This window comes from Castanea sativa, chromosome 2 (assembly GCF_040712315.1).
Source record: "Castanea sativa cultivar Marrone di Chiusa Pesio chromosome 2, ASM4071231v1".
Taxonomy (NCBI): domain Eukaryota; kingdom Viridiplantae; phylum Streptophyta; class Magnoliopsida; order Fagales; family Fagaceae; genus Castanea; species Castanea sativa.
The window spans coordinates 860,543-883,685 of record NC_134014.1 but is presented as its reverse complement, the minus strand read 5'-3'; the positions used below and the strand labels follow the sequence as shown (position 1 = coordinate 883,685).

The 23,143-nt window shown below is 32.2% G+C and overlaps 1 protein-coding gene across 4 annotated transcripts; it reads right to left on the bottom strand.

The window, feature by feature from the left end:
- Positions 1–7,372: 7,372 nt before the first annotated feature.
- On the bottom strand, positions 7,373–21,461 carry LOC142625891 (uncharacterized). Of its 4 annotated transcripts, none has more exons than XM_075799639.1 (10): positions 21,265–21,461; positions 20,860–21,015; positions 15,026–15,109; positions 14,802–14,927; positions 12,979–13,074; positions 9,532–9,690; positions 8,822–8,902; positions 8,600–8,725; positions 8,308–8,403; positions 7,373–7,776 (listed from the first exon to the last, which is right to left on the bottom strand). In XM_075799639.1, the coding sequence occupies exons 1-10, from the start codon at positions 21,365–21,367 to the stop codon at positions 7,700–7,702; spliced, it is 1,104 nt and encodes a 367-aa protein (XP_075655754.1). In that variant the 5' UTR covers positions 21,368–21,461; the 3' UTR covers positions 7,373–7,699. The 4 variants fall into 4 exon arrangements, with proteins under 4 accessions (XP_075655754.1, XP_075655751.1, XP_075655753.1 ...); XM_075799636.1 differs by lacking the exons at positions 20,860–21,015; positions 21,265–21,461 and adding exons at positions 15,718–15,876; positions 16,125–16,272; XM_075799638.1 differs by lacking the exons at positions 20,860–21,015; positions 21,265–21,461 and adding exons at positions 15,718–15,876; positions 16,125–16,272 and having other exon boundaries at positions 12,991–13,074.
- Between the last annotated feature and the right edge of the window lie 1,682 nt (positions 21,462–23,143).

Genomic DNA, 23,143 nt, shown 5'->3' with positions numbered 1-23,143 from the left:
TCTAAGTTTTCCACATATAGTTTGTGTTAGTTTGGTGTTATGCTTATAATTATGTAGTTATTAATTTGCTCTTATTTGTGGTAGTGTTTTTCTAATACTCAATTCGATGATAATAATAATAATAATAATAATAATAATAATAGTAATTAAAAAAAAAAATACTATCCAACCTATGGGTCTAACTCAATCTATGTGGGTTAGGTTGGACCCTTGTGATGGATTAGACTGGGTTGAATTTTTTTTAATCCACTACAGTAGGTTGGGTTGAAAAAACTCCTCAACCCAACCCAACTTGACCCATGCACACCTTTAGAAATGACATTTCCCTCCATTCAGATTTTAGGAAATCAGTACATTAGTCCTTCCATTATAAGCTATAATAGTAACAAAATATTCTAAATTTTAAAACAATTCTCTTGACCAAACCTTTACCACGGTTAATGAAAGTTTTTGTTGGTTAAATATTGCTTCCTTGCCACCAAATCATAGTTAGTGTTGCATCACGAGGGATCTTTTCAAAATTTAAAAGATTTTATTATTTTTATAATTTTATTAAGGGAAAAGTTAACAAGTGCCCTAAAGGTATTAGCTTAGGAAATATTTTTAGAAACTTTTTATGGAAAAAGACTTTCTTATAAAAATGGTATTAAAATTTTCCTAAAATTGTCCATTAACAAGTGCCCTAAAGGACTCCCATTAATTGGACCCTGTTATTATTAAATGACTTATATGTTGATTTTCTCAAATCTTAAGGGAGGGGAAGTTATTTCCCATAAGATTTAGGGTGAAGTGCTAATGTCCCAAAATTCAAGAGAAGTTTGTGTAATTTTTCTTTTATATTACTTTTTAAAAAAATAATTCATAGTAAGAGTATGAATTTTTTATTTTTTGAAAAGGAATACTTTGAATTTCATTCAAGAAAAATCAGTGGTGATTGGCTAAGAGAACAAAAACCAAGTTTAGAGAAATATCCTCTATCCACATAGACAAACCTCTAACATGTCTAGCATGTTTAGGTAAGTTGTGAGCTACAATATTAGCAATTTTGCATACATGAGAAAAAGAAATACAATTGTTGGCAATAAAGGAAGATTTGGCTGAAGTAAGAATATGGCCATATGGAGATAGAGAACCTTGATGTTTATGTTGAAATACCAGAAAGTGTCAATTAAGTTACAAGACTCTTGATATATTATGGTAGGATTTGGCTTATATCCAATACTTTTTTAATTAGATATGTTTTTTTGTTTTAAATATACAATGATAAGTGGTAATGAGTTTAATTTGTAGATGATATGACAGTTTCTCATTAAAACAAAATGAGATTCCAGTTAAAAAAGTACTGGAGGTAAGTCAAATCCGTTGTAGTATATATCTTATGAGATTGGCACATTGTAATTGTGTTGTTAATGGTGATATCAATGAAATTGATGTTATGCTAATTACAATGTCACATTGTTATTACCAAATAGACTGCTCTTTACCGTATCACTATTTACTATATACTAGCTCGTTTTTTCATCAATAAGTATAAACTTACATAAAAAAATTATTAAAATCATCTAAAGAATCTACTAAAATTAAAAAAAAAAAAAAAAAATCGTCTAAAGAATCTGAACCCGTGTTCTGATCATTTAGCCTAATCTTCATGCCACCTGTTTAAAGGAAACCATTTCCCAGTGCCAATTGCTGATTTTGCTGCCTTCTGTCAAATATAGAAGAAACCAAACTTTTGTAAATTCCAAAGCCGAGAGGTGCTTTAATTTGATGGTGGCTGCTTTGTTAGGTACTAGCCCACCAACGTTTGTGGTTCTTTCAAATTATAATGTGGTTCAGTTGGATCACACGGGCTACTTAATAAAAGGAAAAAGAAAAACGACCTAGGCTTCGATTATCATGAATTGAGAAGTATATATTAAAGTTTGAATGGAAATATGAGCTGTAGATTCGGAACTTTTATCCAATTGGGAATAAAGTCATTTGGATATGTGAATTCTTTTTGCACATGCATTACTGAGTAATACTAGCTTTCAGCTTAGCAAGGAGATATTCAATAAAGTTTTGAATTGGACAATGTAAATTCAAGCACTAAAGCATATCTGAATCCAACAATGAGCCCACAACTCAGTGAACAAAGTTCGCAGATCAACCATTTTGAAGGTTAATGAATTACATCTCTTATTCCAATATTTATATGATTAGTAAAGAAACAAGTTAACATAACAAATCAATACCAATCTTAGTTTCTCAAAGTAGGTAATAGAACTTAATATCTTCAAATCATGTTCAACAAAAGCGTATATGCCCTATACTTAAAATGTTCTGCTCTAAGTCTTGTGCTGAGTTATATCTATTCAACAAATTCCTCCTTATTCATGTCATTATTTTTTTATAGGACCTGATCATATATACATAGAAATGTTGGTCAAGTGGAACTATGGAAAACCAAAAGCAACGGGGTAGCAATGAAATCTAACTGGAATCTAGAATGCAGGGCCGTAAGCCTTGTGTATATAATTAAGTCCTTCTATTTCCACTGAACCATAGTCATGAATGTCATCAGGGTTATTAACCAAAAATAATGTCCTTGTAGAATTGAAATAGCTGTAAAAAAAATAAAACAAGTCAAACAAATGAATCAAGCCAAGGAAGTTTAACCCAAGAACTCAAACAACTCAATTTGTATACCAAGTTTTAAATTGTGAGTTCTTGAAAAGATATTGGACTTCGATAACCGGAAAAAGAGACTCAGATCAGCAAAAGTTGTTAAGCAATTGAGGGGCTTATTTAGTCAAATAAGAGAACAACCCTATTGGTTGCTTTTATGACAAGTAATTATTATTTTTAGATGACATATTTCTTCTGGAGTATTTTTTTTTTTCCTTTGATTGCACTCGCCTTTGAATTCTAAAGAAGAGGAAAACTACTCTAGTAGTCAAGATAACAATTGAATTCAGAGGAGTTGCAGTTTGTTTAGCTCCGAGGAAAAAAAGAAATTTGCTCTAATCATGGATTGAATTATAAAATAAAATAAAACGAGTTAAATCAAGACATTACCATATCAATTTCCTTCTATTTATATGCAAGTCTAAATTGCGAGACTCACCATGGTTCATACCATCATCAGACAATGCTTGTGTTGCAGAAGTAGATTTGTTTGAAGATGATATTCCCAGGATTGAACAATCCATTCCAATTGCACCTAAAACACAAATATTAAAACGTTGGGATTCTCTTCTGACATACAACTTATACATAATACATTAGAAGAAGACATACTACTGGTATACATTAGATATGTCATCCATTAATATTAAGCTGTAACTGTCCACAACTAAACGTATCATTTTACCCATAACAATTTTCTTCAGCAACTTGTAGGCATGTGCACTTACAATCTCGGAAACATGGCAAGGAAGTATCATTGAGAATATTATAATATTCCTTTGCACATTCACAGCTACATGTGAAATTTGATGTTTTGTTGCAAAAGCCAGCTCCACAATCGGTCAGTGGCAAACTGTAAGACCAAAATAACAAAATTAATAAATTAATTTTATAAAAAACTGCAACTATGAGTCTATGTCATATAAGGTTAAAAAATGGTATTACGATCGAAGATTGATTCATTAGCTATGCTCCGTTTGTCTTGGACGGGTGAGGAGGCATTCATGCAGGAGTAACACAAGTGGAAGCCATGTCTCGTACAAACAAAGGCAGAGTGAGAGAGAGCGAAGCTGTGCTTTGTATTTAATGGGCTAATCGAGACAGTTTGAAAAAATAGGAAGTGGGAAAGCTAACGTGGCTGAGCAATAGATGCTTACATGGCCAGGTGGGGTGGGTCGTTGGACTTTGGGGTATGGGTTTTTCTTTTCTAGTAAATTACATAATTGAGATTTCAGATTTGGGTGATTACATTCCTTCCCAAGAAATGAGCGTGCAGCAGCCAACCAGTTAAAGTCCCGCGTATGCGCCTTTATTTAGATTCTTTCTATTTTCTTATTTTTTAGCCAATGGAGAGTCTTTCTAAAAAAAAATATCTCTAGCAAGATGCAATTTGTCGAAGGGATAAAAAAGAAAGAAGAGATAGAAAGGGAAGTTTTGTTTTTTTGTTTTTGTCTTTCTTTCAATCCAAATAAGAGAGCATGGAAACCACTGATTCGATCCAACTAAATTTGTTAGGTGGAGTTGATTTTTAGGGGTTGATTGGTTGAATTGAGTTGTGAATTATTTTGTATTTTACTGTGGATTAGATTGGGTTCGGATCATAAAATTCACAAATTTACCTAACTCTACCTGACCCACATATATTGAATGTATATTTAAAATTATACAAAAAAATATATTTAATATATATTTAAAAATATATTATACAATTTTGTTATTTACTTTTTTTCTCCTTTTCTTAAATAAAATCCAAACTCTAAGTTTTCCTCGTATTGTTTGTGTTGGTTTGGTGTTATGATTATAATTATTTAGTTATAAATTCGGTCTTATTTGTGGTGGTGTTGTTCTAATGCTCAATTTAATAATAATAATAATAGTAATTAAAAAAAAAAAACTGTCCAACCCATGGGTCTAACCTGATCTACTTGAGGTAGGTTGGATTTTTAACCCACTATGGTGGAATGGGTTGAAAAAACCCCTCAGCCCAACCCTTTGAAATGACACTCCCCTCCATTCAAATTTAAGGAAATCAATACATTAGTCATTCCATTATATGCTATAATAGTAAAAAAATATTCTAAATTTTAAAAAAAAAATTCTCTTAACCAAACCTTAACCATAGTTAGTGAAAGTTTTTGTTGGTTAAATATTGCTTCCTTGCCACCACATTGTAGTTAGTGTTATGTCAAGAAGGATCTTCTCAAAATTTAAAAGATTTTATTATTTATATAATTTTATTGAGGGAAAAGTTAACAAATGACTTAAAGGTATTAGTTTAGGAAATATTTTTAGAAACTTTTTATGGGAAAATATTTTCTTATAAAAATGGTACTAAAATTTTTCTAAAATTTTCCATTAACAAGTGCCCTAAAGGACTCCGGTTAATTAGACCATTATATTAATAAAATGACTAATATGTTGATTTAATTAAGAGTTTAAAGTTTACCGTCTAGAGTGTTTATTTTTCGAATTTAAACCCACATCCTTGAAAGCATAATATATTCTTTCTCACTCCCACTTCTTTTTACACACTCTTCCAGGCAAGTTCAACAACCCGTTTAAACATATGACTCTTTGCATATTCACTTTTTAATTAAGATTGTAAAGTCTAGAGTCTACTCTAGAGTTTAAAGTCTTTGTTTTCCAAATTTATATCCACATTAGTGAAAGCGTAATAAATTCTCTCACTCTCACTTCTTTTTACATTCTTTCAGGCAAGTTTACAACTTATTCAACCACCACCGCATATTCTTGGTGCGATGGTCACTCTAATAAGTGCTTGTGGGGTGTGGGGGGCAAGAGCCGGGGTTTAAGTCTCTAGGAGGGAGCTTCACACACATACACACTTAGATTAGGCTAGAATAGAAATTCTATCTTATATAAAAATAAAAAACACAATTTATTCAACCGCACACCCTTGGTGCAGTGGTTACTCCACAAGTATAAGTGCTTGTGAGGTGTGGGAGGTATGGGCCGAGGTTCAAGTCTCCAGAAGGGAACTTCACACATATATACAATTAGATTATGCTAAAGTTGAAATTTTATCTTGCATAAAAAAAATTATTCAGACAGATGACTTTGTGCATATACACTTTTTAATTAAGAGTGTAAAGTCTAGTCTACTCTAGAGTCGAAAGTCTTTCTTTTCCAAATTAAAACTACATTCGTGAAGGTGTAATACATTTTCTTTCACTTCCACTTCTTTTTACACATTTTTTTAGGCAAGTTCAACAACCAATTCAAACAGATGACTCTCAGCAATGGACGGTGCTAGGCAATGTCCCGAAATCTAAGCTGCCCCAAAATAAAAATTATATTTAATATTTATTTATTATTTAACTCTTCTAAAATAAAAATTGAATAACCTAAAACACGCCAGCAGTGAAAAAAAAAGAAAAAAAGAAAAAGGAAAATCACAGATTTTGACGGATGGACTTACCAATACCGTTGATTTCATGATATACCCTAAAACAAAAGTCTAAGAAGTGAGAACTCATTAGCCCGAAACCCACATTTCAACTCTCAAGCTCTCACTTCTTCTCCCTCTGACCTCTGACCTCTGCCCGCTGCCCTCTGTCCCTCACCGGAGCTAGATCGGCGAGCTCCATAGACAACTCAGGTCTGATCGTCCCTGTCCCTTCCTATCTCTCTCTCTTGACGTGGACAACTCAGGTTCGACCTCTTTAAGGCTTAAGCTTCTCTCTGTTTTTTTTTCCAGATATTTGTTTGGGTGAATGGGACGAGTTGCTTATAACGCTTATAACTTATAACGCTTTTTTTTTTAATCCCACTCCCACGGTCACACAGTGACCGTTGGGATATAAATTATATAATGTTGTTACATTATGTGCCCTATAATATAATGTTGTCAGTTGTTACTGCTATAATTTTATTTTTTTATTAAAGTTAAATTACTTAAATATTGTAGGTGATTTACTAAAATGAATACTGAGAGTGAAAAATCAACTGAGTCTATTTAAACTTTTGGTTTGTACTCTAAACATTTTATGTATATTATTGTATTACTTTGGGTGTTAATTTGCTTATTTGTAGTTCTTACATAATTTAAATTTTAGACATAAAATTTTTTATGTCTAAAAATATTTAAAAATATGCTTAAATATAAAATTTAATTAATTATTTAATTGTCGTGTCCATGCCGTGTCGTGTTCTTGTTTTTCAAAAATTACCGTATTGATGTGTCCGTGTCCGTGTCGTGCCCGTGTCCGTGCATTGTTTGTGTCCGTGTCCGTGCATCATAGTTATTTAATGGCCTCCTCTTCCTCCTCTACTACCTTTGCCTTGTCATCTTCTTCACCTTCACCCCTTCACAATCTTGTCCTGAACATTAAAAATAACAATATAAAGCCCAAACTTCCACACTTCAAACCCTCTCTCTTATTGTGGCTGTGAATTCATTCTTGTTTCATAAAAAAGCCCAGTCTTTGAATGGGCTTTACTAGTTTTTGTTCACATTCGCGAGCACCTTGGAAACATCTTCAGTGTAATACTAGCTTTCAGGTTAGCAAAGAGATTGTTCAATTAAGTTTTGAATTGCACAATGTAAATTCAAGCACTAAAGCATTTCTGAATCTAACAATGAGCCAACAACTCAGTGAACAAAGTTCAAAGATCAGCCATTTTGAAGGTTATTGAATTCCATTTCTTATTCTAATAATTATATGGTTAGTAAAGAAACAAGTTAAGATAACAAATCAACCCCAGTCTTATATTCTCAAAATAGGTAATAGAACTCAATATCATCAAATCATGTTCAACAAAAGCATATATGCCCTATACTTAAAATGTTCTACTCTAAGTCCTGTGTTGAGTTATATCTATTCAACATGCTCCTCTCTGTTCATGTCATAATTTATTTATAAGACCTGATTATATATACATAGAAACGCTGGTCAAGTGGAACAGGCAGCAAACCTTAAATGGAAAACCAAAAGCAATGGAGTAGCTATGAAATCTATGGAATCTAATTAGAATGCAGGGTCGTAAGCCATAAGTATATAATTAAGTCCTTCTATTCCCACTGAACCATAGCCATCAATATCATCAGGGTTATCAGCCAAAGAGAATGTCCTTGTAGAATTGAAGTAGCTGTAAAAAAAGAAAACAAGTCAAACAAATGAATCAAGCCAAGGAAGATTAACCCAAGAACTCAGACAACTCAATTTGTATATCAAGTTTTAAACTATGAATTCTTGAAAAGATATTGGAGTTCTATAACCGGAAAAAAAGACTAAGATCAGTAAAAGTTGTTAAGGGATTGAGGGACTTATTTAGTCAAATAGGAGAATAGCCCTATTGGTTGCTTTTATGACAAGTAATCATTATTTTTAGATGACAGATATCTTCTAGAGTTTTTTTTTTTTCCTTTGATTGCACTCGCCTTTGCATTCTAAAGAAGAGGCAAACTGCTCTAGTAGTCAAGATAACAATAGAATTTAGAGGAATTGCTGTTTGTTTAGCTCCAAGAAAAAAAATAAACTGCTCTGATCATGGATTGTATAATAAAATAAAATAAAACGAGTTAAATCAAGACATTACCATTTCAATTTCCTTCTATTTATCTTGGCAAAGAAATAAAGCAAGAAGATGATTTATATGCAAGTCTAAATTGCGACTCACCATGGTTCATACCATCATCATACAACACTAGTGTTGCAGAAGTAGATTTGTTTGAAGATGATATTTCCAGGGTTGAACAATCTATTCCAATAGCACCTAAAACACAAATATTAAAACTTAACTTGGGGATTCTCTTCTGACAAACTACTTGTATGTAATACATTAGAAGAAGACATACTACTTGTATACATTAGATATGACATATGTTAATATTAAGTTTTATCTGTCCACACCTAAATGTAATTTTACCCATAACAATTTTCTTTAGCAACTTGTAGGCATGTGCACTTACAATCTTGGAAGCATGGCAAGGAAGTATCATTGAGAATATTATAATAATCCTTTGTGCATTCACAGCTATATGTAAAATTTGATGTTTTGTTGCAAAAGCCACCTCCACAATCGGTCCAGTGGCAAGCTGTAAGACCAAAATAACAAAATTATTAAATTAATTTAAAAAAAAAAACTGCAACTATGAGTCTATGTCATATAAGGTTAAAAAAAATGTTATTACGATCGAAGATTGATTCATTAGCTCTGCTCCCTTTGTCTTGGACGGGAAAGGAGGCATTCATGCAGGAGTAATTAATGGTACCTAGAAAATCATCCAAAGACTATCAGCATCATCAGATCATGGAATTCTTTAATTGTTGCTAAACTAGATCAAATGTTTAATATACAATCATAAGGCTTACATCCAACATGTAAAATAAAAAATTACTCTTCAGGTCAGGTACAAGATCATCATCACATCTTTACAAGTGTATAATGTTTATCCCCTTCCAAGTAAGTTGGACAGATCTCAGCGCCAAACAACTCTGAGATAATTAGAGTGTCATTGACATACATCACCAATTTTAATTAGTATGTCTAATCTTGATATTCTAGATAATGCACTGTTGTTATATTCGATCTTGACATGTTGTTCTCTTTGCAAGAAATCTAGTCCACTACAAAGTACAATTACTAGTGACCAGACAATGTATCTAATTTTTAGGACTCCTTCAACTTTCCCAAATAAACCATATTGAACTACAAAAGTATTCTGGTGCCATCAAAAAACACCACAAAAACTAATAAAAAGTTACCAAGCTATTGCTACTCATTCACTAATACAAATACAAAGCAATTCATCAACAAATTCTTTTGCAGTGTGAGGGATTGTAGTCACATATTCAAACACACATAATCAATTTGGAGTTGAGAGAAAGAGAGAGCTCTTACAATCGGGAACCACACAAGGTAAAAACTTAAAGTTTTCGGCAAGGCCAAAGCTAGCCTGCTTCCACCCAGGATAGCATTCACATTCAAACATGAAGAAAGCACTTTGATTTAATGGCTTGCAAGTTCCTTTTCCACATACCACATCTTTGCACAATTCATCTATGGTAACGAAAAGAAAAGGTAACGAAAAGAAACAGAAAAGATAATCAGTGTGACAAAAGTCATTTCAATCCCAACTTAGAGTCATATAGATATGAAAATCTAGAAAGAGTGGAAAACCCAGTTGTAAGAAACTGCCTTGATGGTAATTAATAACAGTATAATACAGAAAACCAATAAAGAATGAGCTTAATTATAACCCAGGAAGGTTTAAAGAAATGTAAAGATATTAGGAGAGAGAATAAGTAAAAGGTTCAACAACAAACCAAAGACAGGAGAGAAAAGAAGGGGCAAAAGGTAGCTTAAAGCAATCCAAGGTTGCAGAACAAACAAAACTACAAGAAAACCACTAAACCAGTGACACAAGTGGAAGCCATGTCTCACACAAACAAAGGCAGAGTGAGAGAGAGAGAAGCTTGGAAAACAGGGAAGTTTTTGTTGACGGAAGTTGGAAAGCTTACGTGGCTAAGCAATAAATGCTTACATGGCCGGTGGGTCGTTGGACTTCGGGGTATGGTTTTTTTTTTCTTTTCTTTTTTTAATAGTAAATTACATAATCCAGATTTGGGTGATTAATAACATTCCTTTGATCCTTTCCAAACTTCCATGGAAATGCTTATAAAAATAAAAAAAATTCCATGAAAATGATTGTGCAGTCAACCCGTTAAAATCGATTTGGTCTAATCAAATCTATCAGGTTAGATAGTTTTTAAGGATTGATGCATTTGGTTGAATTGAGTTGTAAATTATTATTATTATTATTATTTTCAGTGAGTTGGGTTGGGTTTGGGTTGTAAGATTCATGAATCTACCTAACTCAACCTGACCCATGTATATTTAATATATATTTAAAATTTAAAAAACATATGTAATATATATTTAGAAATATATTATATAATTTTGTTATTTACTTTTTTTTTTTCATTTTCTTAAATTAAATCGAAACTCTAAGTTTTGCTTATATAGTTTGTGTTGGTTTGATGTTATTCTTATGATTATTTGGTTATAAATTTGTTATTATTTGTGGTTGTATTGTTCTAACTTCTAATGCTCAGTTTAATAATAATAATAATAATTGTAATTAAAAAAAAAAACTATCTACGTGGCTTTATGATGGATTTGGTTGGGTTGGATTTTTCTTTTTTTAACCATAGTGGGTTAGGTGGAAAAAACCCTTAACCTGACTCAACCTAACTCATGCACACCCTTATGGCCTGTTTGGGAGTTTAGAGAGGGAGGAGAGTAGAGGAGAGTAGAGGGGAGGGGAGGGGAGTAGTGGGGAGGAGAGTAGAGGAGAATGATTACCCCCCACCTTGTTTGGATGTTTTTATAATTAGTAATGGGGAATGGAGTAATTAAGTCTTCCCCTTGTTTTTAACATTGTAATTTTATAAATATAATAAGGGTAAATTAGGTAATTTACTTTATCAATAATTTTATGTGCCCCACTTTCCCTCCAAATCTCTCCAATTTGGGGGAATTAAAAATGAGGGGGTTGGAGGTAGTTGAAACCCCTTCAAACCCCTCCCCCTCCTTCCTTAAAAAACTCACAAATAAGGTAATTGAATTACTCTCCTTCCCTCTACTCTACTCCCCCTCCTTTTTTAGACATCCAAACAGGCCATTAGAAATGACACTCCCCTCCATACAGATTTAAGGAGATCAGTACATTAGTCCTTCTATTATAAGTTATAACAGTAACATAATATTCTAATTTAAAAAAAATTCTCTTGACCAAACCTTAACCATGGTTAGTGAATGTTTTTGTTGGTTAAATATTGCTCCTTGCCACCAAATCGTAGTTAGTGTTGGGTCAAGAAGGATCTTCTCAAATTTTAAAATATTCTATTATTTTTATAATTTCATTAAGGGAAAAGTTAACAAATGCCCTAAAGATTAGTTTAGAAAATATCTTTAAAAATTTATTTATGGGAAAGATTTTCCTATAAAAATGGTATTAAAACTTTCCTAAGATTGTCTATTAACCAATGTCGTAAAAGGCCCCGTTAATCGGACAATTTCATTAATAAAATGATTGATATATTGATTTTCTCAAATCTTAAGAGAGAGGAAAGTTATTTCCTATACGATTTAGGGTTGAATGTCACTATCCCAAACTTCAAGAGAGGTTTGTTTGATTTTCCTTTTCCTTTTCTTTTTTTTTTTTAAATAATTCTTAGTAAGAGTTTAAACTTTGAACCTTGATGTTTATGTTGGAATACCATAAAGTGTCAATTAAGTAAGTTTCAAGACTCTTGGCATGTTGTAATATGTATCTTACATTCTTACCAGATTGGCACATTATAATTGATATACAATAAAAGTGTTGTTAATGTTGATATCAACATTAACAACACTTTTATTGTAATTAGCATAATTTCATTGATATCAACATTATGCTAATTACAACACTTCCTTTAAAAAAAGAAGAAGATATTATGCTAATTACAATATGTGACCTTGCTTTATTAGTTTTTATCTAATAGACTGCTCTTTACTATATTACTTTATATTATAGCTCATTTTTTTAATCAATAAGCATAAACTTATGGATAAAATTATTAAAATCATCTAAAGAATCTACCAAAAAAATTTGTAAAAAAAAAAGACTCATCTAAAGAATCCGAACCCTAACCCGTGTTCTGATTATTAGGCCTGATCTTTATGCCACCTGTTTAAAGGAAACCATTTCCCAGTGCCAGTGGCTGATTTTGCTGCGTTTTGTCAAATATGGAAGAAACCAAACTTTTGTAAATTCCAAAGCCTAGAGGTGCTTTGATGGTGGCTCTTTCACATAATAATGCGGTTCGGTTGGGTCTCATGGGTTACTTAATAAAAGGAAAAAAAAAGAAAAAAGGACTTAGGTCTTTCGATTATCATGAATTGAGAAGTATATATTAAAGTTGTTAAGAAATTGTGGGGCTCATTTAGTCAAATAAGAGAACAACCTGTTGGTTGCTTTTATGACAAATAATCATTATTTTTAGATGATATATTTCTTCTAGAGTATTTTTTTTTTCCTTTGATTGCACTCGCCTTTGCATTCTAAAGAAGAGGAAAACTACTCTAGTAGTCAAGAGAACAATAGAATTCAGAGAAATTGCAATGTTTGTTTAGCTCCAAGAAAAAAAGGGAAAAAAAGAAACTGCTCTGTTCATCATTTGAATAATAAAACAAAATAAATCATGTTAAATCAAGACATTACCATATTAATTTTCTTTTATTTATCTTGGTAAAGAAATAAAGCAAGAAGATGATTTATATACAAGTCTAAATTGCGAGCCTCACCATGGTTCTTACCATCATTAGAGAATGTTGGGGTTGCTGACGTAGATTTGTTTGAAGATGATATCCCCAGGGTTGAACAATCCGTTCCAATTGCACCTAAAACACAAATATTAAAACTTAAGTTGGGGATTCTTTTCTGACATACTACTTGTACATAATATATTAGATATATATTATGTACGAGTAGTATTAAGTTTTAACTATTCACACCTACATGTATCATTTTACCCATAAGAGCATTAACATTTGTGATGCCAAATTGTTAAATTTAACAATAATATAACAAAAATAGGGCTGCATTAGTGGCCTCTTGAGCTAAAATAATGTTTCTTTCCTTTTATTTTTTTTTTCCTATTCCACACTTCCAGTCACTCTCTCTTGGATACATAGTCTCACCCCCTTCCCTTTAATTTTTTTTTTCTTTTCCTCCACTCAGGAATGGAGCCAGAACTTCGAGTCAGGGGGGCAAAATTCTTCTAAGGTTGAATCTCACAAAAGGACTCATTTTTGTTTTTGTTTTTTTTTATATATAAGAACAAAAAGACTAATTATTATTACTAAATAAAGACAAATATAAGAATGTGGACAGTATGCATAAGAAATTAATTATAAATTTTTTACTTATCAATTCATAATTTAGTTTTCAATTTATAAATTTATTAGTTTGTTATAGCTAATGTATTTCCCTCAACAACCCATTAGCCAACCAAATGTTTTTATTAACTATACAATTATTTTTTTCTTTAACTTTACTTCTTTTTGTAATAAGTTTCTTTAACTTTACTAAGTAACTTTTTAGTAATTACTCACTCAATTTATTCTCTTTATAAGTTACAATAGGTCACGCTCACACACACTCAACACTTCACAGTTTTGCAACATATTTTACAAAGAAAAAGAAAAAAACAACAATGCAATCACAAACGGAGACACAAATAACATAAATGGGTATGGAGGGAGATTCCAAGAGATAAACAAAATACATAAATGGGCCTGGAAGAAGAAAGAAATGCTTCATATTCACGTATACTTAATTGTCTTCCCTGATCTGTCTTATTATTTGGGTTGGTTTGTTGTGTTATTTAGACTTTTTTTTTTTTGAAAGGGGCCAAGAGTTTGGAGATGGGGGGCAGGTTTAATTTTTCTTGGGCCTAAATTGTAACACAAGCCTGTTGCATATATATAGCTATTGGTTTTTCAAAATCTCAGGGGGGCAATGGCCCCCCAATGCCAAACTGTAGCTCCGTCCCTGCCTCCACTCTCACCGACCCATCTTGCCCTAAAAGAATCTCCTTCAATGGCGTCCTCAAAATCCGTAGACGATAAGTTTCGGGCCTGAGCCAAAACGGTGTTCGAAATCCTCGAAATCATTGCCATGGGGTCCCTCACCAACGAGAATGGAAGTGAGATAAAGTTTGATCAAATTTGTGCAGTCTAATCAAATTGACAACACTGATGAATAATCCAATTTGTGGTTTTTTTTTTTTTTTTTTTTTGAGAATCAATCCGATTTGTGGTTTGGTTTGTGTGGTGTTTTATGTTTTGTGCGGTAGTTTTGGTTGTGGCTATGCGATGGTTTCCATGGCTATGGTGGTGGTTGTGCTTGTTGTTTATTGTAGTGAAAATAATATTTTATTATATTGTTTATATTATTTTAATGCGTTGAATGCTAAAATAAAATCATTAATATTGGGTATTTTGTAAAGTAAAGTGGTAAAATAGTTAAAGTAAGTTTTTGAAGAGTTAAGAACTAAAATTTTTAGCTCTACCCATGCTAATGCTCTAACAATTTTCTTTAGCAACTTGTAGGCATGTGCACTTACAATCTTGTAAACACGGCAAGGAAGTATCATTGAGAATATTATAATAATCCTTTGCACATTCACAGCTATATGTGAAATTTGATGATTTGTTGCAAAAGCCACCTCCACAATTGGTCCGGTGGCACGCTGTCAGACCAAAATAACAAAATTAATAAATTAATTTCTAAAAAAGAAAATGCAACTATGAGTTTATATGTTATTTAAGGTTAAAAAAATGTTATTACGATCGAAGATTGATTCATTAGCACTGCTCCCTTTGTCTTGGACGGGTGATGAGGAGGCATTCATGCAGGAGTAATTGATGGTACCTAAGAAAACATCCAAAAACTATCAGCCTCATCAAATCATGGACTTCTTTAATGGTTGCTAAACTAGATCAAAGGTTTAATATTATCATCCAACGCGTAAAGTAAAAAATAGAAAATTATTCTTCAGGTCAGGTACAAGATCATCATCACATCTTTACAAGTGTTTAATGTTTATCCCTTCCAAGTAAGTTGGACAGATATCAACGCAACACAACTCTATGAGATAATTAGAGTGTGATTGACATACATCACCAACTTTAATTAGTATGTCTAATCTTGATCTGGTAGATTATGCACTGTTGTTATTCGATCTTGACATCTTGTTCTCTTTGCAAGAAATTTAGTCCACTGACTACTGAACACAAAATTTTATCTAACTTTTACGACCCCTTCAACTTTCCCAAATAAACTATATTGAACTAAACAAGTATTCTGACCTCAAAAAACACCACAAAAACTAATAAAAAGTTACCAAGCTATAGCTACTCATTCACTAATACAAATACAAAGCAATTCATCAACAAATTGTTTTGCATTGTGAGGGATTGTAGTCATATATTCACACACACATAAGCCATTTGGATTTGAGAGAAAGAGAGAGCTCTTACAATCGGGAACCAGACAAGGTAGAAACTTGAAGTTTTCGGCAAGGCCAAAGTTATCTTGCTTCCACCCAGGATCGCATTCACATTCAAACAAGAAGAAAGCGCTTTGATTTGATGGCTTGCAAGTTCCTTTTCCACATACCACTTCTTTGCACACATCATCTGTGGTAACAAAAAGAAAACAAAAAAAAGATAATCAGTGTGACGAATTTCAATCCCAACTTATAGTCATACAGATACGAAAATCAAGAAAGAGTGGGAGACCCAGTTGTAAGAAACTGCCATGATGGGAATTAATAACAGTACAATACAGAAAACCAATAAAGAGTGAGCTTCATTATGACTCAGGAAGGTCAAAAGAAATGTAAAGATATTAGGAGGGAGAATAAGTAATAGGTTTAAAAACAAACCAGAGACAGGAGAGAAAAGAGGGGGCAAAAGGTAGCTTAAAGCAATCCAAGGTTGCAGAACAAGCAAAACTACAAGAAAACCAGTAACACAAGTGGAAGCCATGGGACCATGTCTCATACAAAGAAAGGCAGAGTGAGAGAGAGAGCGAAGCTATGCTTTGTATTTAATGGGCTAATCGAGACAGTTTGAAAAAACAGGAAGCTAATTAATTTGATTATGGAAGTGGGAAAGCTAACGTTCCTTTCCAAGAAATGCGTGCATGGCCAGGTGGGGTGACCCGTTGGACTTTGGGGTATGGTTTTTTCTTTTCTAGTAAATTACATAATTAAGATTTCAGATTTGGGTGATTACATTCCTTTCCAGGAAATGAGCGTGCAGCCGCCCACTCGTTAAAATCGATTGGATCTAAATTTGTTAGGTGCAGTTGATTTTTAAGGTTGATTGGTTGGGTTAAGTTGTGAATTTTTTTTTTTTTTAATAGTGGGTCAAATTAGATTCGGATTATAAAATTTACGAGTCCACCTTACTCTACCCAACTTACATATATTGAATATATATTTAAAATTATAAAAAATTATATTTAATATATATATTTAAAAATATATTATACAATTTTGTTATTTACTTTTTTTTTTCTCATTTTTTTAAATAAAATCCAAATTCTAAGTTTTCCTTGTATTGTTTGTGTTGGTTTGGTGTTATGATTATAATCATTTAGTTATAAATTTGCTCTTATGTGTGGTGGTGTTGTTCAAATGCTCAATTTAATAATAATAATAATAATAATAATAATAATAATAATTAAAAAAAAAAACTGTCCAACCCATGGGTCTAAGCCGATCTACATGAGTTAGGTGGGATTTTTAACCCACTATGGTGAAATGAGTGGAAAAAACCCCTCAGCCCGACCCTTAGGAATGACACTCCCCTCCATTCAGATTTAAGGAAATCAGTACATTAGTCATTCCATTATATGCTATAACAGTAACAAAATATTCTAAATTTTTTTAAAAAATTCTCTTGGCCAAACCTTAACCATAGTTAGTGAAAGTTTTTGTTGGTTAAATATTGTTTCCTTACCACCAAATTGTAGTCAGTGTTATGTCAAGAAGGATCTTCTCGAAATTTAAAAGATTTTATTATTTTTATAATTTTATTAAGGGAAAAGTTGACAAATGACCTAAAGGTATTAGTTTATGAAATATTTTTAGAAACTTTTTATGGGAAAACATTTTCTTATAAAAATGGCACTAATTTTTTCTAAAATTTTCCATTAACAAGTGCCCTAAAAGACCCCCGTTAATCAGACCATTTTATTAATAAAATGACTAATATGTTGATTTCATTAAGAGTTTAAAGTTTACCGTCTAAAGTCTTTATTTTTCGAATTTAAACCCACATCCTTAAAAGCATAATATATTCTTTCTCACTCCCACTTCTTTTTACACACTTTTTCAGGCCAGTTCAACAACCCTTTCAAACGTATGACTCTTTGCATATTCATTTTTTAATTAAGATTTTAAAGTCTAGAGTCTACTCTAGAGTCTAAAGTCTTTATTTTAAAAATTTATATCCACATTAGTGAAAGCGTAATAAATTCTCTCTCACTCTCACTTCTTTTTACACTCTTTCTAGGCAAGTTTAAAAACTTATTCAACCGCATACTCTTGGTGCAGTGGTCACCCCACAAGTATAAGTGTTTGTGGAGTGTGAGGGACAAGGGCCGGGGTAAGTCTCTAAGAAAGAGTTTCAAAAACATATACACATAAATTATGCTAAAGTAGAAATTCTATCTTGTATTAAAAAAATAAAAAAAAAACTTATTCAAATTACTTCGTGCATATACACTTTTTTAATTAAGAGTGTAAAGTCTAGAGTCTACTCTAGAGTCGAAAGTCTTTCTTTTCTAAATTAAAACTACATTTGTGAATGCGTAATAAATTCTCTTTCACTTGCACTTCTTTTTACACATTTTTTCAGGCAACTTCAACAACCCATTCAAACAGATGACTCTCAGTAATGGATGGTGCTAGGCAATGTCCAGAAATCTGAATTGCCCCAAAATAAAAATTATATTTAATATTTAAATTTTTTTTCTTATTTAACTCTTCTAAAATAAAAATTTGAATAACCTAAATTTTTTTAAAACATAGTTAAAATAAGCTTGAATATAATAAATTAAGCGAGCAAGTCGGTGCAACAGTGTTTGAATTTTGAAGTCTAACGTCTCTTTAATGGCCTCCTCCTCTACTACCTTGCCTTGTCATCTTCTTCACCTTCACCCCTTACTATCTTGTCCTGAACATTAAAAAATATTTTTTTTATAAAAGCCCAAACTTCCACACTTCAAACCCTCTCTCTGATTGTGGCTGTGAATTTTTCTTGCTTCATAAAAAAGCCCAGTTTTTGCTGTGGGCTTTACTAGTTTTTGTTCACATTCGTGAGCACCTTGGAAACATTTTCAAAGTAATACTGGCTTTCAGCTTAGCAAAGAGATTGTTCAATTAAGTTTTGAATTGAACAATGTAAATTCAAGCACTAAAGCATTTGTGAAACCAACAATGAGCCAACAACTCAGTGAACAAAGTTCAAAGATCAGCCATTTTGAAGGTTAACGAATTCCATTTCTTATTCCAATAATTATATGGTTAGTAAAGAAACAAGTTAACATAACAAATCAACACCAGTCTTATTTTCTCAAAATAGGTAATAGAACTCAATATCATCAAATCATGTTCAACAAAAGCATATATGCCCTATACTTAAAATGTTCTACTCTAAGTCCTGTGCTGAGTTATATCTATTCAACATACTCCTCCCTGTTCATGTCATAATTAATTTATAGGACCTGATTATACATACATAGAAACGCTGGTCAAGTAGAACAGGCAGCAAACCTTAGATGGAAAACCAAAAGCAATGGAGTAGCTATGAAATCTATGGAATCTAACTGGAATGCAGGGTCGTAAGCCTTAAGTATATAATTAAGTCCTTTTATTTCCACTGAACCATAGCCATGAATGTCATCAGGGTTATCAGCCAAAGAGAATGTCCTTGTAGAATTGAAGTAGCTGTAAAAAAAGAAAACAAGTCAAACAAATGAATCAAGCCAATGAAGATTAACCCAAGAACTCAGACAACTCAATTCGTATATGAAGTTGTAAACTGTGAATTCTTGAAAAGATACTGGAGTTCTATAACCGGAAAAAGAGACTCAGATTAGTAAAAGTTGTTAAGGGATTGAGGGACTTATTTAGTCAAATAAGAGAACAGCCTTATTGGTTGCTTATATGACAAGTAATCATTATTATTAGATGACAGATATCTTCTAGTGTATTTTTTTCTTCCTTTGATTGCACTCGCCTTTGCATTCTAAAGAAGAGGCAAACTGCTCTAGTAGTCAAGACAACAATAGAATTCAGAGGAATTGCTGTTTGTTTAGCTCCAAGGAAAAAAAAAAAACTGCTCTGATCATGGATTGAATAATAAAATAAAATAAAATGAGTTAAATCAAGACATTACCATTTCAATTTCCTTCTATTTATCTTGGCAAAGAAAAAAAGCAAGAAGATGATTTATATGCAAGTCTAAATTGCGACTCACCATGGTTCATACCATCATCATACAACACTTGTGTTGCAGAAATAGATCTGTTTGAAGATGATATTCCCAGGTTTGAACAATCCATTCCAATAGCACCTAAAACACAAATATTAAAACTTAAGTTGGGGATTCTCTTCTGACATACTACTTGTATATAATACATTAGAAGAAGACATACTACTTGTATACATTAGATATGTCATATGTTAATATTAAGTTTTATCTTTCCACACCTAAATGTATCATTTTACCCATAACAATTTTCTTTGGCAACTTGTAGGCATGTGCACTTACAGTCTTGGACGCATGGCAAGGAAGTATCATTGAGAATATTATAATAATCCTTCGAACATTCACAGCTATATGTGAAATTTGATGCTTTGTTGCAAAAGCCACCTCCACAATTGGTCCAGTAGCAAGCTGTAAGACCAAAATAACAAAATAAATATATTAATTTTTTGTAAAAAAACTGCAACTATGAGTCTATGTCATATAAGGTTAAAAAAATGTTATTACGATCGAAGATTGATTCATTAGCTCTGCTCCCTTTGTCTTGGACGGGTGAGAAGGCATTCATGCAGGAGTAATTGACGGTACCTAAAAAAATCATCCAAAAACTATCAGCATCATCAAATCATGGAATTCTTTAATTGTTGCTAAACTAGATCAAATGTTTAATATACAATCATAAGGCTTATCATCCAACATGTAAAATAAAAAATTACACTTCAGGTCAGGTACAGGATCATCGTCACATCTTTACAAGTGTTTAATGTTTATCCCTTCCAAGTAAGTTGGACAGATTAGATATCAACGCAACACAACTCTATGAGATAATTAGACTGTGATTGACATACATCACCAACTTTAATTAATATGTCTAATCTTGATATTGTAGATTTTCCACGGTTGTTATTTGATCTTGACATCTTGTAATTAACTACAGAAGTGTTCTGATGCCATCAACAAACACCACAAAAACTAATAAAAATTTACCAAGCTATTGCTACTCATTCAGTAATACAAATACAAAGCAATTCATCAACAAATTCTTTTGCAGTGTGAGGGATTGTAGTCATATATTCACACACGCAAAGCCATTTGGATTTGAGAGAAAGAGAGAGCTCTTACAATCGGGAACCACACAAGGTAGAAACTTGTTGTCTGCAAGGCCAAAGTTAGCCTGCTTCCACCCAGGATAGCATTCACATTCAAACAAGGAGAAAGCGGTTTGATTTGATGGCTTGCAAGTTCCTTTTCCACATACCACTTCTTTGCACACATCATCTGTGGTAACAAAAAGAAAAGAAAAAGATAATCAGTGTGACAAAAGTCATTTCAATCCCAACTTATAGTCATACAGATATGAAAATCAAGAAAGAGTGGGAGGCCCAGTTGTAAGAAACTGCCATGATGGGAATTAATAACAGTATATTACAGAAAGCCAATAAAGAATGAACTTAATTATGACTCAGAAGGTTAAAAGAAATTTAAAGATATTAGGAGAGAGAATAAGTAAAAGGTTAAACAACAAACCAAAGACAGGAGAGAAAACAGGGGGGAAAAGGTTGCTTAAAGCAATCCAAGGTTGCAGAACAAGCAAAGCTACAAGAAAACCAGTGACACAAGTGGAAGCCATGTCTCACACAAACAAATGCAGAGTGAGAGAGAGAGAGAAGCTGTGCTTTGTATTTAACGGGCTAATCAAAACAGTTTGAAAAAACAGGAAGCTTTTGTTGATGGAACTAAAATGGCAGAGCAATAAATGCTTACATGGGCAGGTGGGTGTGTCGTTGGACTTTTGGGGTTTTTTTTGTTTTTGTTTTTTTGTGTAAATTACATAACCGAGATTTGGGTGATTACATTCCTTTCCAAACATCCATGGAAATGATTGTGGAGTTAACCCGTCAAAATCAATTGGATCTAATCAAATATGTCGAGTTGGGTAAGTTATAAAAGGTTAGTTGGTTGTGTTGAGTTATGAATTTTTTTTTTTTTTTAAGTGGGCTAGGTTGGGTTCAGGTTATAAGATTCAAAAATCTACTTAATTTGACCATATTCATATATATTGAATATATATTTAAAATAAAAAAACATATTTAATATATATTTAAAAATAAATTATACAATATTGTTATTTCTTTTTCCCCTTTTCCTAAATAAAATTCAAACTCTAAGTTTTCCTCATATAGTTTGTGTTGATTTGGTATTATGCTTATGATTATTTAGTTATAAATTTGTTCATATATATTTGTGATGATAATAATAATAATAATAATAATAATAATAATAATCATAATAAATTGTCCAACCTATGGGTCTAACTCGATCTACGTGGGTTGGGTTGGACCCTTGTGATAGATTGAGTTGGGTTGGATTTTTTTTTTTAACTCACTATGGTGGGTTGGGTTGAAAAAACCTTCAACCTGACCCAACCTAACACATGCACACCTTTAGAAATGACACTCCCCCCGTTTAGATTTAAGGAAATCAATATATCAGTCCTTCCATTATAAGCTATAACAGTAAGAAAATATTCTAAAATTTAAAAAAATTTACTTGACCAAACCTTAGCCATGGTTAGTGAAAGTTTTTGTCGGTTAAATATTGCTTCCTTGCCACCAAATCATAGTTAGTGTTGCGTCAAGAGGGATCTTCTCAAAATTTAAAAGATTTATTATTTTTATAATTTTATTAAGTGAAAAGTTAACAAATGCCTTAAAGGCATTAGTTTAATAAATATTTTTAGAAACTTTTTATAGGAAAAGACTTTCTTATAAATATGGTACTAAAACTTTCCTAAAGTTTTCCATTAACTAGTGACCGAATGGGTCCTCGTTAATCAAACCATTTTACTAATATGTTGATTTTCTCAAATTGTAAGAGAGGGGAGAGTTATTTCCCATAAGATTTACGGTGAAGTGTTAATGTCCCAAAATTCAAGAGAGGTTTGTGTAATTTTCCTTTTACTTTTATTTATTTTTTTTAATAATTCATATTAAGGGTTTGAACTTTTTTTTTTTTTAAGAAGGAATACTCTGAATTTCATTCAAGAAAAAATAGTCGTGATCGGCGAAGACTGAAGAGAACAAAAACCAAGTTTGGAGGAACATCCCCCATCCATACCAACAAACCTCTAACATGTTTAGCATGTTTAGTTAGGTTGTGAGATATAATGTTACCAAGTTTGCGTACATGAGAAAAAGAAATACAATAGTTGGCAACAAAGGAAGATTTGGCCGAAGTAAGAATATGGCCATATGGAAATAGAGAACCTTGACGTTTATGTTGGAATACCATAAAGTGTCAATTAAGTTACAAGATTCTTAGCATGTTGTAATATATATCTTATGAGACTGGCACATTGTAATTAATGTACAATAAAAGTGTTGTTAATGGTGATATCAAATTGATG

What these genes read in the sequence shown, in the direction of transcription:
- LOC142625891 (XM_075799636.1), bottom strand. Translation starts at nt 16,242, where the DNA reads ATGAGACATGGTCCCATGGCTTCCACTTGTGTTACTGGTTTTCTTGTA. An exon ending in TAATGATGGTAAGAACCATG is followed by an intron (nt 9,691 to 12,978) that starts GTGAGGCTCGCA and finishes TCGTTACCATAG; the next exon opens with ATGAATTGTGCAAAGATGTG. An exon ending in TAATGAATCAATCTTCGATC is followed by an intron (nt 8,726 to 8,821) that starts GTAATAACATTT and finishes TTGGTCTTACAG; the next exon opens with CTTGCCACTGGACCGATTGT.